The sequence below is a fragment of the Symsagittifera roscoffensis genome, chromosome 8 (assembly GCF_963678635.1).
Source record: "Symsagittifera roscoffensis chromosome 8, txSymRosc1.1, whole genome shotgun sequence".
Taxonomy (NCBI): Eukaryota; Metazoa; Xenacoelomorpha; order Acoela; family Convolutidae; genus Symsagittifera; species Symsagittifera roscoffensis.
This window is the reverse complement of record NC_087069.1, coordinates 9,801,138-9,816,205: the sequence shown is the minus strand read 5'-3', so window position 1 is coordinate 9,816,205 and position 15,068 is coordinate 9,801,138. Positions and strand designations below refer to the sequence as shown.

Sequence of the window (15,068 nt, the reverse complement as noted above, 5' to 3'; positions counted from 1 at the left end):
TATTAAAAATAATAGGTATCAATTGGGTAGTCGCCAGCGTAGTTAGCTAATGCAAGCACAACTGCTCGGGAATCGCAAGACACCAAGATTATTTGCCACACTCCGACAGTTTTTTTTGTGACATCGGTTAGCTATAAAACCACCTGAGTCATTAATATTCTTCCCTTCGGTCAAACAAACATCAGATGAAAAACTTAAAAGCAAAAAAACCATGGAAACTCAGTCAAAATTAAGCTGGTTTGCTTCAGCCTGAAAAAAAACTCAGCTTAGAACAAAAAAGTCAGAAATAATTTTTTGAAAAATCATTTTGATTAGGAAAAAAATTCGAACAAATTGTAGACAGGTATGCTGAATGTACGGCGAATCTCAATGAATAAACGGCATACACCACAAAATATATATATTTTGATGGAAGCAGTATGTAAAATTTGAAATTTAAATTGAAACAATATAAGAAATATTCAAGAACTTAAAGAACTTTCAAATTGTCACAAGAATCTATTCAAATTTTTGATGCTTCAATTGGCTTGAAAAAGTAATAAAGCAGCCAGTAATTTCTATACAACTTCTTGGCGTTACCTGGAACAGCAATGTTTTCGATCGATTGCTATTTAGTTTCTGTACATTCTCTGGTTATCCACTTTTCTGGGTAATTATAAGCAGGGTTATGAGTGGGGACAAGTTATCCAAATTATGCACTGACAATGTATACTGCAGCAGATTAGTTTGAGAAAGGAACATTTTCAGACTGTTTTTTTTACACTCAGTGAAATTTGTGTTTCCTAAAACTTTCCGAAATCGAATTATGAAATTGAAATTGTCTTATTAAGATAGATCAATTGACATTCGATGAGGCACAAAACAGCGTGAAAATGGACAACCCTACACAACTTTTTGGTATTTTTTTTTAGCCAGGAAGTGCGGGACAAATTATTGAAACTGAGTCAAATTAGGCGTATACCAAGTCGACAACGGTTTTAAGTGATAACAGCTTTTTTTGAGTCTTTTTATTCGCATCCACCTATTTGTCAAAAAAAATTGAAAAGAATAATTATTCGAGCGATTGTTGTCAACAAAAACATAACTTTTTTGCGGTCCATATCATGATTGAAAGGTTTTTATTAATGATTAACCAAACAACTTTGTTCTACGGGTTTTTATGACAATAAGATTTGTCTAAAATTTAACACTGATTTCCAAAATTTTCCAAGCTTCCGCTAATTTTTTAGGACAAAAGAAATTATTGATAATTTTCATTTTTTAATTTTAAGCTAAGATGGATAAAAATATGGCCCCAGGTGTCAGTTTTTTCTCGGCAGTATTGACTCTCTGAAAGATAAGTGTCAAGTGTCAGGTGTGTTTTCTTGCTAAAGCCATGTTGGTCGCGCTGCGCTTTCCAAAAGAACTTCAAAAAAACCGTAGTGTCGAAAATTATTGGTAATCTTGAAATAGCAAAACTGGTCCGAAATTGGCTTTTAGACAAAATTTTTTAAATGTCAATTGTGTTGTGAAATGTTATTTATTTTCAAATAACTAGTTTCTGAAAAACTAAGTCCCTCCCATCTTTCCACTTTCCTCGCCTTCCAAAAACATAAGCAACACAAATAAATTGAAATGTACTTTCATTTTTTTGAAAAAACTTATTTGGCAAAGATTGATGTCGGAAATTTTCTGCGCTTCTTGCAGAGCAACCGACCATCCTTGTTATTAAATGTCCCTCTACCATATCGGATGTTAATTTGTGCCACCTAGTTTTTTGTGCAAAACAAAACAACTGAAGTCAAAGTTCCTATCCACTTGCAATTGTCAGAACAACAAAAGTAGCTGGTCGCTGTGCATGTACCACAGAAAAATCGGAACGCAGGCGTAAAAAAATAAACAAGAGCCATTTTTTTTCCAAAATTGTGCGTGAGTTGATGAGAGGAAAAACGTTAACCTGAAAATGTAACTTTGTTAAACATAATTTCATAATCGTTTACTAATTTTTTCAAAAAAAAAGAATTGAAATTTTTTAAATTATCGAAATCTTTTCGAAAAGTTTTCTAGGTGTTTGCAGATTTTTATATAAAATTAAAAGTTCTCTCTAATGCCAAGGAAGAGTTAACTCAAGCTTCAAAAAAATTTCCTCTTGAAAAAAACTTTTTCACGCAGATTTTAATGAAGATTTCTTTTTTTTGTAATTTAACAATTCTGAAGTTTTTTCATGTTAATTAGATTTTTAGATTTAATCAGGCTAAAATTAAAATTTTTAATCATTTTTTCCCAAAATTTGAATTTTTTTAAACCTAATATGATAAATCACTCGACCCATTTTGATGAACATGTTTGGTTTCTGATTTTACAATAAGTTTTGGCGTAGGAACGACCAAATAATAATCAGCATACTTATAAATCAACCTGATAAGAGATAAAATCGAAAAACACAAGCTATTAGGTCAGCACAAGCTTAGTTTTCATTCTTTGATTTTTTCCGTTTTTGTCCTCAAAATTGTTAATCAAAATTGGGTCTCAGAGGAATTTATTTGTTTCAAGAAACTCTAAAGAACGAATTGAACGAATTTTTGAAGGAACAGTGAAAATTTTTATGCCTCTCCTTAAAATTTCTGTATCTTGAAAACGCAATCAAACAGATTTTTCAATGATAACCTCAATCAATAATAACTAATTGTTTCTCTAAAAACAAAGGATTTAAAGAAGACATATAGGCGTATTTGTAATCAGATTAGGTTTTCTCTTTGATTTTCCGAGAAATTGATTGTGAACAACCTTATTCCATCAATCAATAGTCATAAACCGTGTTCGTGTTTGTTCACCTGTATCCTTCAACTTACCAAAAAAGAACATTAGGCCGTCAAGGTGGAACCTTTTCCCATCAATTTCAACCTTTTTTTCTTACTTTTTTTGAGCTCCTTTTCTGTTTAAACATGGCACCAAAAAAAATATTTTTAAAGGTCTAGCTCGTGTCAAGAGCCATTTTTTTTCCAAAATTGTGCGTGAGTTGATGAGAGGAAAAACGTTAACCTGAAAATGTAACTTTGTTAAACATAATTTCATAATCGTTTACTAATTTTTTCAAAAAAAAAGAATTGAAATTTTTTAAATTATCGAAATCTTTTCGAAAAGTTTTCTAGGTGTTTGCAGATTTTTATATAAAATTAAAAGTTCTCTCTAATGCCAAGGAAGAGTTAACTCAAGCTTCAAAAAAATTTCCTCTTGAAAAAAACTTTTTCACGCAGATTTTAATGAAGATTTCTTTTTTTTGTAATTTAACAATTCTGAAGTTTTTTCATGTTAATTAGATTTTTAGATTTAATCAGGCTAAAATTAAAATTTTTAATCATTTTTTCCCAAAATTTGAATTTTTTTAAACCTAATATGATAAATCACTCGACCCATTTTGATGAACATGTTTGGTTTCTGATTTTACAATAAGTTTTGGCGTAGGAACGACCAAATAATAATCAGCATACTTATAAATCAACCTGATAAGAGATAAAATCGAAAAACACAAGCTATTAGGTCAGCACAAGCTTAGTTTTCATTCTTTGATTTTTTCCGTTTTTGTCCTCAAAATTGTTAATCAAAATTGGGTCTCAGAGGAATTTATTTGTTTCAAGAAACTCTAAAGAACGAATTGAACGAATTTTTGAAGGAACAGTGAAAATTTTTATGCCTCTCCTTAAAATTTCTGTATCTTGAAAACGCAATCAAACAGATTTTTCAATGATAACCTCAATCAATAATAACTAATTGTTTCTCTAAAAACAAAGGATTTAAAGAAGACATATAGGCGTATTTGTAATCAGATTAGGTTTTCTCTTTGATTTTCCGAGAAATTGATTGTGAACAACCTTATTCCATCAATCAATAGTCATAAACCGTGTTCGTGTTTGTTCACCTGTATCCTTCAACTTACCAAAAAAGAACATTAGGCCGTCAAGGTGGAACCTTTTCCCATCAATTTCAACCTTTTTTTCTTACTTTTTTTGAGCTCCTTTTCTGTTTAAACATGGCACCAAAAAAAATATTTTTAAAGGTCTAGCTCGTGTCATTCAAAGTTAACTCGGCGCAGTGATTCTCCGAACAAGGCAATCAATCACCACAAAAAAACATTACCAGCCTACCGTCGACAAGTTTGTTTGTTTTCCAGCCTATTTCCATATTTTTTTTATTTTCCCCCAAATAATAAAAAAAGTTTTGATATAAACTGCAATGCAGCTTCTGATGATAAAATTTAAACATCAATTTTCTAACAATTGTTGGTTTTATATTTCTTTGGAGTAGTAATAAAGCTCCCTTTGAAGCTCGCAGACAAACTGAAAGTGAGACGACATATGTCTTGGCTTAAGATTTCTAGGTGCTTAAACTTGAAAAGGCGGATTTTATCAAGTGTTTTTATGCAACGTGTTCTTAAGCAACTACTCCCATGCTAAATTAAAACGAAGGCAGACTTGGCTTTGAAAAATTTAAAAACTGAGAAATAGTACTAAAATTCAACGCCTCTCCTATTTCTTTCAGGACGCAATGAATGAAAGTTGTAACAATGGCCGATTAAAAAGAGATAAAAAATTACTTAAAACTGTTCAAAATTGGTTGTTTTGGCACTTTGTTGCAAAAATAAACCTAGAGGATAAGTTTTAGGATAAACCAGGGATTTTTTATGGAGGTGAAGGCTTTTTTAATATTACCAATCTCAAAATTAGCAATTAAACCCAAGCGATTTTAGTTTACCAGCAGTTTTTGGAATCCTTAATTGCACCTAAAGAGAGACTACTTTTTTCTAAAAATTATTCGCTAGTAATCATTGTTTGTGTCTAATAAAAAAGACGAGTTTCCGAGGAGAATGCTTTTTCTTAGAACTTATTGGAGCAATCAAAATCGAAATTTGTTTTTGTTCTGACCATTGAAAATGGGGAGGAATTTTGGTTTCGGGTGTGTTTTAGTTTTTTTTCCACGTAAAATCAGCTACCAAAAATGATCATATTAACGCCTTTTCAGCTGTGATTCGAACAACCTTTAAAAATTTCGAAAATTTTTATCTCAGTTTCGAGAAAAACCGGTTTAAATTATTTAATATTTGGTCTAGTTTTGAGCTAACTAGTAAGATAGTTAGTAATTGCAATAGCTTATTTGAGCTTAATTTAAGATGTAAAATTTACTTTTTTTTGCAGGTATCGGTAGTTTTTGGAGTTTTTTAACGCAATTTTGGTAATATCAGAAACTTGAAAATTCAAAAGAATTCCGCAAAAAAATTTGAAAAACTTTTGAAAAGTTTTTCACTTTTTTTCGTTTTTCTAGTCATTTTACTACTAAAACTGTTTCTTATTTGACTTTTTTTTACTCTCAAATATGCCCAAGATTTTGTTTTTGGTTCAGATGTTTTATAACAACATGCAGAAAAATAGCGACATAATTTTGAGGAAACGTTTTCGAATTTTCAAAAAAAATAATTTTAAGACTGGCCGGAACATTCTGTTTTCAGAATCTTCCTAAAAATTATTGAACAGTGGCACCAAAGTTTCTTGTGGAAATAACCTTGTATTGGCTGTCTAAAAAACTTATGATACTTTTTATGTAGGAAATGCTCGCGTCATTGATCACCAAACACGTTCCTGCTAAGTTTATGAAATTTATTTTGAGCCAAACTGAAAAATTTAATTACCAAATTTGTTACTATCGCACAATAATGCAACAAGGAATCAACTTCATAGACTTAATTTATCAGCGCAAAGAATTGAACGTCCCGAGTGCGCTTTAACGTGTCTAAAATTGATTCGTGTTCTTGAAAAAATAAAAAAGCTATTTCGTTTTAAGATTAAAAAAACTGCCTGGAGAAAATGAAAAATAGATATTAAAAATCAGTTTAAGTAGAACTATACTATTTTTAGCTGGGCAAAGCCTTCAAAACTCATAATACATAAAAAACGAGAAAAGTGAGAAAACCTTGAGTCATTACGAAGCCAAAATTGTGCACTGAATAGGCGGAGAATTTGGTATTTTTAGGTCTCTGGAATCCAGAGACAAGTCTTTACACAAAATAAAAGTTTTCTAGAATCATCAGAAAAAAGATGAAAGAACAAAAAGAAGAACAAAGAGAGCGTCCCTGTTACGAAATCAACTTACAATTTTTAAGACACACGGTTTGGTCTCATATTGATTTCAAAACAAAGTTTTCTCTTTGAAATTATTCCACTCAAATTATTTCAAACTAAAGAACCAATTAAAAATTTTGCGTGCAACAACAAACTAATAAGAGCAAACTGCTTGCCTCAGTTCATTTTGAATTTTTTGAATTTGCTTTGTTAAACCGAAATATACCATTCGCGCATTACTTATAGCAGTTTGAACTATGGTAAGCAAAGTAATCCCAAATTCGAACCATTTTAACTTTGTGAAAACCTATCACGGGTGAAACATTTTTTAAGCTCCAGACAACAACATCCTTCAAATGCTATAAAATTTTCGCCAAATGCTTAAACAAAAAGTCGAAAGATGAAGGAATAAAGAACCTACCAAGCATAATTTTCCCCCATTTCTATTTAAGATGTAACAAAAAGAACTATATTAGTCTATTCGCTACCTTTTTAACTAAGGGGTTTCAAAAAAAATTACTAAAGACTGTTCGTATCAGAGAAAAACCCTGATTATTCCGATTGGCTTTAAAGGTCTATTTAGTAGTGTTCGATTGCAAATGTTTTTATTTCTATGGATTTTTTAAATTATATTTAGTAAAGACTGTTCGTATCAGAACAAAACCCTGAATATTCCGGCTGTCTTTCAAGTTTTTTTAGTGGTGCTCGCAAAAACAGATCACAAGCGATTATACTTTATATATGAGCTCAGGCAACAATATAATACCTTTCGAATGAATAAAAAAATAGGTCGAAAATCACATGATAAAAAGTCAAAACTCGTCAGGAGAAAAAAACAATGCTGAGCAAAAAATTTTCGTGACTTTCTTCGGAAGTCGGAATATCAAGAGTGCTCATTTTACAAGGCAAAGTACCGAATGTTCCAAGAACCCCTTGGAATCGAAAAGTTTTTGGGATAGATAAAAACTGAAAATTCATATGATTTGGATCAGGATATCGAGCATGAAAATTTGAGTTTTACGAAACTAAAACGACCAATAAGCTTTCCTCAATTTCAATTGCAATGGTTTTGTCTTGCTTCGAAAAGTATTGTAGTTTAAAGATGATGAATGTAAAATATATCAGTCGTTCAACATTTCATTTTTACTTGCCAAAGAATTGCGTTGTACTTTCAACGCTTAGCGTTTTATGTCTCAAAGATCCAACAAGGAATTTTTATCAAGCTTAACGGGGAATTTTTTTTCACGCAAAACTTAAATCACGTTCCTATTTTATACCAAAAGGGTGGTTTAAGGCAATAGCGAGATTTGAAAATAGTCTTTTTTGGCTAGTGTATAGATCCTCGGAAATCACTTTCAGTTTTAATTAGTTATCAATCATAACTGACTCAGCAGTCTCAGCTGAAAAAATTATTCAGTCAGGATGAATGAAGAAATTATATCAAAGTATCCAAATAGGTCATGATTGAATTAATACCATGTCTAACGATGAAGGGGTCACTTGTGTCACGCGTGATGATTTTTTCCATTTCATTCAAACTTTGGGTAAATTATCTCAGGTTAAGTTTATTTTTAGCAAAAAAAAGAAAAAAAGACGTCGAATGGGTCTTTTGTGAACAGTCTAGATATGAATAAAGTTTCATCGGGTGAAATATTTCGTGAAAACTAAATTATAAAAAAAAGTCTGGAGAAAAGGTTTGGAGCAAGTTTCCAACTGCTCACTATATTACCTAATTTTAACATAACATCGTTTATACAATAACACTGCGTGCGAGCATTTGATTTATAAAATAAAATTTTCTTGTGTCTGGTGCAAGCATCCGATATGTCAAACATCCGAACTTATATAATAACTACGTAATAAAACGACGTAAGAATTTCAAAACCAACAGAGAACCCATTTAGGTGTTTACAATTTAGCAAAAAAAATGATTCATAAATTAATTGCGAGTTCCTATCACTATGCAAAATGCGGCTCAAATTTAAAGTATGTTGTGTTTTTATTACCAAAAAAAGGCGGCAAAAATTATTTGTACCATGATTACCTTTTAATTGAAAATCGGCCAAAAAAGCATCTTTTAAGCGAACAGTAGAAAAGGGATGTTTTATAAAATTGGATGATTGCAGCACTTTTTAGTTTATAGGATGTTTGACATATCGGATGTTTGCGCGGTACCCAGTTTCAATATATTCTTTTCAAAATGAACTTGCTCTGACAGAAATTGATCAGAGTGATCTTTTTTAGCTTATTGTCGCAAACTGTTGCGTTCAATTTTTTGGGTGAGTTTTCGTATTTTCTTCACTAATTTAAAAGTTGATTGATTTGTCTCCACCAGGCTTGTTTTTTATGGTTCAAACAAAAAGTGCAAAATTGTTTCCTTTGAAACGAGAATGTGAGGGGCAAATGATTTTCAGCTGGCATCTAAGTTGTTCATTTAATCAAGATCATCAATGTTCTCGCCGCAAATTCTTGCATTCGAAATATAAGGTGACTTTTCAAGTTTTCTTGATCTATTCAAAGAAATGACTGTATTTTAAACTGGCTCATTTTCAATGATTCAAGCAAAGATGCAAAGTTTTTTCCTTTGAAAAGATATTTTAAGAAAAGATTTTCATCTGGCATTTAATTTATTATTGATGCAAATCAAAGTAAGTAGACGTAAAAGGGATACGCAAACAATCATGTGGCATTCTGATTAGCAACATTTTATTGAATTTCGAAACGGAAGCGGAAACAGGAAAGGAAAAATATTTTAAAAGACTGAGAACGGTTCAAAATTGACAGAAATTATACTAATTCATTTAAATAGAATTACTAGATTGATGTACCGAGCTCGTGTTTTGTTTCACGTGCGCTCCTTTTGTTTTTTTTTCATTGTTCCCGACTTACGAAGAAAGTGCGTAGTATTTATGCTTGATGTGTTTTTTTTATTCAGTCAATTTTGACTTGTTAACCAAGCGTTTTTGACGGAATTTTCTGAGAGGTTTTTTTAACCTTATATAGCATTAAACTTGAGAGATATTGTTACCATTCGAGAGATATTTTTATGCTAAGCTCAAGTTAAAGATGTATTTCACCTGTGATCCTTCGTCGTAAAGTTTTTAAAAGTTTTAAAAGTTGCTAATTTGACCAATTTGGGAAAATTAAACTGCGATATATTGAGCACTTATAACACGCACAACAAGCGTATTAATGCGTTCCAAATTGAATTTTAAGCAGCAATTTGATCCTATTTTTCCGAAACTAGACGCTAATAACACGCTTAGTTCTTTGCATAGTGTGCGGTGGAGAAAATGAGGAAAAATCAAAAACAAAACTTTTTTTCTCAATTATTTGAAAACCAACGAGTATGATTTTAAAATCCCATTGAAAATTCCACTAGCATAAGACAAACGTTAATGATGAAATGGAAAGACTTTGCAAGTTTTATGGTTCAATAAAAAATCACCGACGTAACTTCTTTAAAAATTTCCTTTTACGGCCGTATGGTTGCATCTTTTTCTAATCATGACGGATTGAAATCAATTTTTTGGTCAATTTTCAAATTCTTAAAAAGTAGCATGTCTTTCATTCATTTATGAAGCTTTTCTAATGACTCAAATGTCACATCCAAAAAAATGCAGCAAATTTTCAAAGTATCCAATTTAAAAGACGACTGAATAAAGCATTTTTTAGTTTGAAAATTTGCGTTTAGTCTTATCAAAAAATATTGTTTTGAGAAAACATACAAACATTTTTAAAAATCCTGGAAATTAACTGTTAAAATTGTGAGAATCTATTAAATCAAACCTGACTGCAAACGTCCAGTCAACATGTTTTCGCTTTATCATCAGTTTATTTGAAACTGTAGGCCTAAGGACTTCTCAACAAGCTGAAATGAAAAAAAGAGAAATGGAAAAAAAGTTTTCATCATGAGAAGTTCGGAAAATAATTTTCAAAGAATTTTTTTTAAAACCAGTGGATGGATTAAACGAGTAGATATAGGTACTTTAGAAATGAAAGATGGAATTTTTGTAAATGATGCTTTAACAAAATTCAAAAATTTAAGATAGTATAACTACTTTCAAAAAACGCTTTAATCTGATAGTTTTTCCTTTCAACTAAAAAAAAAAAGAAAAAGTAAATTCGTTTTTCTTCTTTGTTTTTCAAGTCTTCTTGGCAAATCAATTGCTGTCGCAAACGTTTGGCTTTCTAGCGCAGCCAACGATTAATCTTTGTTTTAGCGCAGCCATGAAGTTAAGAAAACGAAAAATAGTGAAGTTTTTATCCCCTGAAATTTTGACTGTCTCAATAAAAATTCGTAACTTGGTGACTCTGAAAGCCCACTTTTGTTGACCCTTAGTTAATTATCACTACAATTTTTATTTCTACAGTTTTTTTAATGTAACTAATTTCTGTCGTTCTTTAGATTTATGCTCAGTTTATTTTATGTCTTATTTATGCTTAACGAAGAAAACTGACAAGAAAAACAAAAAAAATTATAAAAAAGGGAACCCTTTTTACAACGATTTTTCAGAAAGTTTTGCAAGTTTTTTAATCACAAAATGGCGTTGAAAACTTCAAATTATTAAAGGAACAAAATCAAGTTTTAACGGGTTAAATCAAGCATTAATAAGCTATTCTTCTATTGTAGGCCTACTCGCTCGCTTTCGCGCGAATTGAGACTAAATAATCAAAAATTTTAAACCAGTTTCTCGCGAAACAAACTTTGGAAAAATTTTAATGTCACTCGAATCAAGGTTAAAGGGCTTTAATATGAAACATCACTCGATCTATTCCGAGTATTAGACGTAATAGCTAATTTTGCGTTGAAAACAGAAAAAGAAAAAATTAAAACACCCGAGTAAAACTCTTCCTTTTTTTCAGTAGTCAAAACAATTAGAACAAGACTGCTCGTATCAGCGCAATGCCCTGAATGTTTTGAGTAACGTTGAAAATCAATGAAATAGTGTTTGCTTTGCAAAAATTGGAGAAACTTAAAAAAAATGATTGACGGCAACCGCACAATTTGATTTTAATTCCATTTAATGGTAAGAACCTTTCAATTTTTCAAAAATACTCACAGTTTGCTTTGGTTTTGAAGGCGCCTCTGTCTACGTTTTGTATTGCTAGTCCATTAATATGCACTGCAATAACTGTGTACACATACTTCGTGTCTTCTTCCAAGTTATCCACGGACTGGCAAAACCGGTCTTCGTTTTTACCCGCGGGAACATCCGCCGAAAACACGGTGTTCCCACCCGACGAACTGATGTCTCCCGAATCGATTTCAACTTTGAGAGTGTACAGTTTAACTTGCGAGTCAGCAACTGGTTTCTGCCAGCAGATCACTGCCGAGTTTGTCGAAATATTCATCGGCTCTTCCAGAACTGCAGCTAAAGCATCATTTTTGAGAATTAGTAACACGTCGTCGGGTAAAGCCGACCGGGCTGATACGTCCCGAAAACCAGGGGGCCCGGTTGGGTTTAATATTCCGACAACCAAAATTGATGAACTCTCGTAGCTTAGTAAACAGTAAACCGAGGTCATAATTAAAAGTAGAACATGTGAATGCATTTTGATGGTCTCGCTTCGTGTAATAAGCAAATTTTCATCAAAAATCGCGGATACTTTTTAACACTTTTTGCGGTTTTGAGCAAAAATATGTCATTTTTTGACAGCGGGCTAATTATTATTGAGTATAATTGTGATATGGCTAAAATGTGATAAACAGTAAAAGATATAAACTTCGAAATCATTGTTTGAAAACATTAATGTGGGTTTGAATTTGATAGTCGATTTTGGCAACGATCGAAAATTGTTGATACAATGTGGCTGAAGATTTATCACATTGCCATGGGAGCGAACTTAGGTCTTTCATCAGCTAATCAGAATTGTTTGTCTGTTAGAGGGAAAATTGTCAGGGGATATTTTGTAAGCCTTTCATTTGAGATCTTGAATTTTTTTAAGCATGTCTCTTCGATAAATTGACCGGATATTCAAAATTTAACGTCCTTATTAACTATTTAAAGGGGAAATTATAATTTTTCACAGCAGGCAGTTGAATTTGTCGCCATTATATTCTTAAAAAGGGGCCGGTTCAATTTTATTCTCGATAAATTATACAGTCGAAAGATGGCAAATTAACATTAAATCAAAAATACATCTGCGTTTTTTGGAATTGTTTGTCAAAATAGATTCCTGAAATGCGATTGGATGAAGATAAAAATGATAGGAGAAAACATTTCACTGCTTTTGCAAAGACTCAGGTAAAGACTTGCGATCATCATTACCTTTGCACGCTAGGCCTCATCCCATTTTTTCTTACCTTTTACCATTGGGGAACGATTCTAGTTTTCCCTATTATTTTCCCCTTATCAAATTAAGCAATCATAGCTGCTTATCACAAAACACACACCGCTACATACTTATACACTGCAAAAATAAGATAAAAAAGGACAGTAAGATAAAATTTCAGCCAATCGGAATCGCGCTTGGAATTCATCAAGTTTGACGTTAGATGGCGACTTTGTTTTTTTTTTTATCTCTGAGTATTATTGACTTTTTCAGTTATCTTGAAAAAAAAGAAGCTAGTTTAAACAAGCACCTTTCAGCCAATCATAATTGAGCTTAGAGCTCAGCAACTTTGACCTGAGGGGGCGACTCCGTTTTTTATCTTATTAATACTTTTTGACTTTTTCATTTATCTTGAAAAAACAGATAGAGAAAATTAAAAAGGGGCGATTTAAATCTAAACTTGGAAACTCGAAGTGAAAATGAAATTACCAAATTTATGAACTTTTATACTGATTTTGCAGAAAACTTTTCCTGAAACAAAAAGGTTAATGAAGGCAACAATTCATATCTCTCCTTAAAAGGCGTTTCAATGTTTTCCGGAATTTATTAAAGCACAGAATGAAGAATGTCTATTTCAATTGTAGATCCTCGGGAAAAAAATTACTTTTTATTCGAAACTGAGTAAATGGTGGTAGGCAAGGAAATCGACGCAACAAAATCAAACCACCGAAAAATAACGGACCAAATCAGGAAACCAAAAATGCATTAATAAATTATGCAATTAAACCATTTGAAGACATCTGGTATGTTAAAGATCCGAACTTATATAAAAACTATGTATTAAAATGACGCTAGGATTGTCAATAATACGCTCGATTTGTCAATAAAAAAATCCCACCCTCTGATGGCAAGCTCACACCTCGTTAGCGCGACTTGCGGCAATCCGCCTTCATTCGACCACTACAGCTCACTAAAACGAAGGACAGAAATCTGATTTTTGCCCTAATTTTTGAAAAAATTCGGATGTTTTCACCTTGTAAAGCGTTTCTTGGATGTTCGCAACGCCTTTTGGTTTTTCAGATGTTTCACATGTGGGATGTTTACACGTAATGGACAAATTATTGCCTCAAACCAAATATGAAACAGATAATGAATTAAGAAATTGTTCTTGTCATGAACTACAATTGTTGCTGTAGTTCAAAAAAACAATTCGAACCAAATTTGATTCCGCAAATAATATCCTCGTTCCGATTTCCGATTGCTCGGTGTGGTTTTTTATGCTGGGGTTTTTTGTAGCTCGGTGGGGTTGTTTATGACCAGTTTCCAAAAAAATTTATTTACTCACAGGTGGGATTGATCCCTGGGATCTACAAGTGCCCTGCCGGGTACACACACAACTCAATTAATCTGACATGATACCATGCAAACTGCTTGTTCTATCTTCTGAATTCAAAGTGTGGCACAGTTTTTTACGCGTCGCAAAACTGCTCCAAACTATACTGCAGCAAGCTAATTGGTCTTAACTGATATGGTAATTTCCTGAAACTTCGATTTACTAAACGCACTTGGCCTTAACAAAAAATCGACGTTTTCTTTATATTTCTAAAGTCATTTTTGTAAAAATATCAAAAACACGAGGATGAGGTTTTGGTAATTAACTAAGATTTATAGCTATAATTTAATATCAGTTAGTGGCACGAAAGAAAAACGCATCTTAACAGTTTCAATCTGTTTATTTGATATGACAAAAAGACTAAGGATTAGCATTTTCTCAGCAATTGAAGTTTTTGCGAGCTATTTGGTTCAATAAATACCTGTAACGACGCGAGAATAACAAAAAAAAACCACCCAAAACCTCCATATTTTTTTGTAGTAATTTCCTTAAAATATCTGAGTCGGAATAAATTTATCTCCAACTTTAGAAATTTCTCCAAGAGATTCTGCAATGTAATGCTTTCATTGCAGCCGTAAAAAAGTTTATCATACACTTGGAATACGGAGAGAGTTACAAAGCGTTCTTAACATAGCGTTAAGGGCGAAAACGGTACAAAAAATCTATAATAAAAAATCAAAGATTTTAGCACATCCTAAAAAGTTTCTGAAAACTAGCACGTTGACCTTAAACCGCTGTCTTTTCAATTTTATTATTTATTCAATGTATCAATCAGTAAATTGCATTGACAAAAAATAATGAGAACATTTTTTTTGAATTCTGCTTTTACATGTTATTCAATGCTCCAGGACCTCATTGTTAAAATTAGGACCAAAAAGCTGAGAAAAGCGTGGAAACATATTAAATCAAAATCTCCAATGGTATCAAAAAATGTTTGAAAAAATTTGATCCAAAAGAAGCACAATATTGTTGTTCAAATCTCAAAACTAAATTTGAAGACACATAATAGTCTCTCGAGGCTCGAGGACAACACTAAAGTAGCTGAACTTTTTTTTCTAGTAATCATTCCGGAAAATTTTCAAAATTTTCAAAAAAATTTTAAGCTAACAATTATGTTCCGTGTGTGAGTTCGTTTGATTGTTCTTTAACCTCAGACTAATTTTTTGGAGGGATAAAAGATATTTTTTCAATATCAAACTGTTGGCCTGGCTAGAATTAATTGAAAGGCTAAGTTTTTTTTGCATAGTGAGTGCCATTATTGGGAAATTGAGCAAATTTTCTCACTATTTTTATTCCAAAGTTGCAGT

At 32.0% G+C, this 15,068-nt stretch overlaps 1 protein-coding gene across 1 annotated transcript in view; it reads right to left on the bottom strand.

Annotated features, from left to right (window-relative positions):
• The window catches only part of LOC134853453 (uncharacterized), a 216,532-nt gene that overhangs the window by 85,332 nt on the left and 116,132 nt on the right, over positions 1-15,068 (bottom strand). Inside the window, exons 5-6 of the mRNA XM_063869452.1 lie at positions 12,858-12,899; positions 11,156-11,467 (exon numbers count right to left, since the gene is read on the bottom strand). Coding sequence (XP_063725522.1) covers positions 11,156-11,467; positions 12,858-12,899 — 354 coding nt within the window. The remainder of the gene's footprint in view (positions 1-11,155; positions 11,468-12,857; positions 12,900-15,068) is intronic.